The sequence below is a fragment of the Equus quagga genome, chromosome 10 (assembly GCF_021613505.1).
Source record: "Equus quagga isolate Etosha38 chromosome 10, UCLA_HA_Equagga_1.0, whole genome shotgun sequence".
Lineage (NCBI taxonomy): Eukaryota > Metazoa > Chordata > Mammalia > Perissodactyla > Equidae > Equus > Equus quagga.
In genome coordinates, this window is record NC_060276.1 from 74697022 (window position 1) to 74700991 (window position 3970).

Here is a 3970-nt window from a genome sequence, read left to right on the forward strand (position 1 = left end):
CCAGTCCACTACTCTCAACTCCAGGTGCTGAGAAGAGGGGGATGGTGTTCTAGATTTAAAAAAGGCCCAGAAACCCAAATGCCTGAATATTCACTCTCCAACGTGCCCCCAACCCCTGGAACACACATACACACTCAAACACATACACACACACATCTTAAAACCTGATCTGGGATCTCCCGTTCTTTTTTCCTCAAGACTATGTTAACTTAGTAGGTAAAACAGATAACACTGAATGCAAATTCCAGGTCAAACACCATGTCCTATTTATTTAGTTAGAAACGGGCCATATGTTGATGAATGGCCTCTCTAATGTAACCTCCCATCTGAAAAGCCTTGAGGTTGAGAGGCCCTCCTTCTGTTCCTTTTTGTCCCATCACCACAAGGTATACAGACTCAATCTGAACTACTGTCACTGCCTGGCTGCCCCGACTCTGGCCTTTGGTGCGGAGGTCCATGGTGTTGTTGCCTTCAGTGTACAGGTTGTCCCGAATCAACAAGCATTTTGTTCCTGCAAGGGTAATTCCCTGCAGAAATAACTTCTCTCTTTCTTCTCTTGCCAGCAAGATCTGAATTTCTTCCTGGGTCAACTGGAAGAAGTTACCTTCAGGATAAGAAGCTAACAACCAGGGTGGGGAATTGGTGATAATCGCTGCATCACAGCACATCCCAGTCTGTAGGAAAAGGGTGATGCAGTCTTGCCAGACCTCTTCGCTGATATCCTCTATGCACTGCATGATTCAAGTAAGCTGTCTCTGAAAGATGAATAAAGCGCTTTCTAGCAAGTTGGTCTTCAAAAGAAGTTTGTTGGTAGTTGGCTCAAGATAACTGGTAAACTGAGACTGAAATAAGCTAAAAATACAGTCTGTTTCTGATGGCCTCTCCCCAGCAGCAAGGTGGAGGAGTTCTTGGTGACTTGGGTGAAGTTATGCCCCAGCTGCTCTCTATGATTTATCAAGCTACCTCTAGAACAAGAGTGATGTCACAAAGGCTCTGTGACATTTTAAACAGTCATCATCCACCACATCATGGGTGACCTTTGGCAGTAGCTTTCTGAGGCTGTATTTCTAGCTAGTGAGATAATGGGGCAAAGTACACGTACTTACTTCTTTAGGATATCTTGGGAAGAACACCAACCTGCAGTAGTGGAAAAGCCCTCAAAGTAGAACATAAGTGAGCGATAACTGAGTTGGAGGTTTGGATATAGAGCAGGACAGGTGAGATTTACTGCAGCAACTAGTATCTCAGATGTTGGCTAATCTTGCTGAGACTTGAACTTTAGGTACAAAGTCAAAAAGCCCACGGGCTTATCGGTTCACAACTTCTTTTGGGACCACCACAGTAGCCTCCTAATGGCTTCCCAGCCTCCAGACTCTTTCCTCTAGTTTATCTTCTGGCCCACACCAGCTGTGAGTCTAGAGTCATTTATCATCATCCAGTTATTCAGCAAGTACTTACCAAGCATTCGCTATGTGTCAATTACTTTCCTTTTTTCCCAATTTTTAAAAAAATATTTTATTGAGGTCACATTGGCTTCTAACATTGCGTAAATTTCAGGTGTACATCATTATATCTCAGCTTCTGTATAGACTGCAGAGTGTTCACCACCAATAGTCTAGTTTTTATCCATCACCATACATATGTGCCCCTTTACGCATTTTGGCCTTCCCCCACCCACTTCCCTTCTGGTAACCACCAATCTGTTCTCCTTATTTATGTGTTTGTTTGCTTATCTTCCACATATGCATGAAATCATATGTTATTTGTCTTTCTCTGAATTGTTTCACTTAGCAAAATACCCACAAGGTCCATCCATGTTGTCACAAATGGCATGGTTTTGTCTTTTTTATGGTTGCATAGTATTCCATTGTATGTATATATACATACATTATATCTTCTTTATCCATTCATCTGTTGGTGGGCACTTAGGTGGCTTCCATGTCTTGGCTATTGTGAATAATACTGTGACGTCACCATGCACAAAAATCAACTCAAAATAGATTAAAGATGTGAATGTAAGACTAGAAACCATAAAACTCCTAGAAGAAAGCATAGGTGGTATGCTCTTTGACATCCGTCTTAACGATATCTTTTCAAATACCATGTCTACTCAGGCAATGGAAACAAAAGAAAAAATAAACAAATGGGACTAAATCAGACTAAAAACCTTCTGCAAAAGAAGAAGGCAAAAGAAACCATCAATAAAATGAAAAGACAATCCACCAACTGGGAGAAAATATTTTTGAATCATATACTTGACAAGGGGTTAATTTCAGAAATATGTAAAGAACTCATACAACTCAACAACAACAAAATGAACAACCTGATCAAGAAATGGGCAGAGGATATGAACAGGCTTTATTTTTTTTCCCCAATTTTTGAAACAACTTTATTAAGGTAAAATTTACAAGCCATTAAGTGGACACATTTAAAGAGTACAGATCAATGAGTTTTGATGTATATATACCAAAGTAAACACCACCTAACCAAGATATAGAACATCTCCATCACTCCAGAAAGATTTCTTATGTTCTTTTGCACTCAATCTTGCCTTGCTCTTCAAAAGAAAGACTTCAATATTTTATTGTTGAATATGCTACTAGATGTAATGCCAAGTACTTTTCTAGTCATGGGGTACAGTAGTGAACAGAGAAAAACCTCATGGAGCTGACAACATAATGGGAGGAGACAAACAAATAATAAATAGATCATAATAGTATCCCTTTCACTGAAAATACTTTATGAGTCTAATACTTTCTTATTCCCAATTTTCCTTCTTACGCCAAGGCTTTCTCTACTCCTGTGGGAGTCCAATCTGACTTTTGACTTCTGCAACCTTTAGCAAGTCACCATCTATGCCTTGATTTCCTCTGAAATGATATCGACTTGCCTTAAGGAGAAAATGTTAGGAGGAATGGCTAAAGTTAATGGTGGAAAAAATCTGGGATAGGTTTGAAAATTCATCATCCATTCAACAAATTTCTTTTTTAAAGATTTTATTTTTTTCCCTTTTCTCCCCAAAGCCCCCCGGTACATAGTTGTATATTCTTCATGGTGGGTCTTTCTAGTTGTGGCATGTGGGACGCTGCCTCAGCACGGTTTGATGAGCAGCGCCATGTCCACGCCCAGGATTCGAACCAATGAAACACTGGGCTGCCTGCAGTGGAGCACGAGAACTTAACCACTCGGCCACGGGGCCAGCCCCTCATTCAACAAATATTTATTGAGTACTTAATGTGTCTCAGGTCTGTTCTAGACTTTGGAGGTCTAGCAGTGAACAAAAAGTCCTTGCCCTCATGAAGTTGACATTTTAGAGGGGGAGACAAATAATAAATAATGAAGACATTTATAATATATCAGGTCATGTTGATAACTATGAAGATGAAGGATTAGGAGGGTAGAGAATGCTGAGGAAGAAGTGGTGGTGGTTTTACTTTATATAAAGTGCTCAGGTAGGGATTCTCTGGTATGGTGACATTCAATCAGAGAACTGACAGATGAGGGAGTGAACACGTGGATGTCTGGGGGAAGAGCATTCTAGGCAGAGGGAACAGCAAGCGTAAAGGCCCTGAGGCAGGGGCATATCTGGCATACTTGAGAAATAGCAGGGAGATCAATACGACTTGAGCAGAGAGAGAAAAGGGTGATAGAAGATATAGTCAGAAAGGTACTTGGCTTAGATCATATGTATGCTTTCCTAGGCCATGATTAAGGGTTTGACACAGAGACGTTGTTTACTCTGATATGGGGAGGCACTGGAAGGTTTTAAGCAAAGGAGTGACATCATTATAGATCCTAGAGTCTAAAATATTCTATGTAGAGAATAGATTCTAGGGGTACCATGGCCAAAATATGGAGACCAGACTTTGACAATCCAGGCAAGAGAAATAGATGCTTGGGTCAAGGTATAGGAGTGAGAAGTGATTAGATTTGGAGAATATTTTGAAGGAAGAGCTGATAGGATTTGATG

At 40.6% G+C, this 3970-nt stretch overlaps 1 protein-coding gene across 1 annotated transcript; it reads right to left on the minus strand.

Moving 5' to 3' along the window:
• Window positions 1–275: 275 nt before the first annotated feature.
• On the minus strand, window positions 276–737 carry LOC124245477 (profilin-2-like). The gene has a single exon (XM_046672870.1). The coding sequence runs from the start codon at window positions 735–737 to the stop codon at window positions 276–278; it is 462 nt and encodes a 153-aa protein (XP_046528826.1).
• Between the last annotated feature and the right edge of the window lie 3233 nt (window positions 738–3970).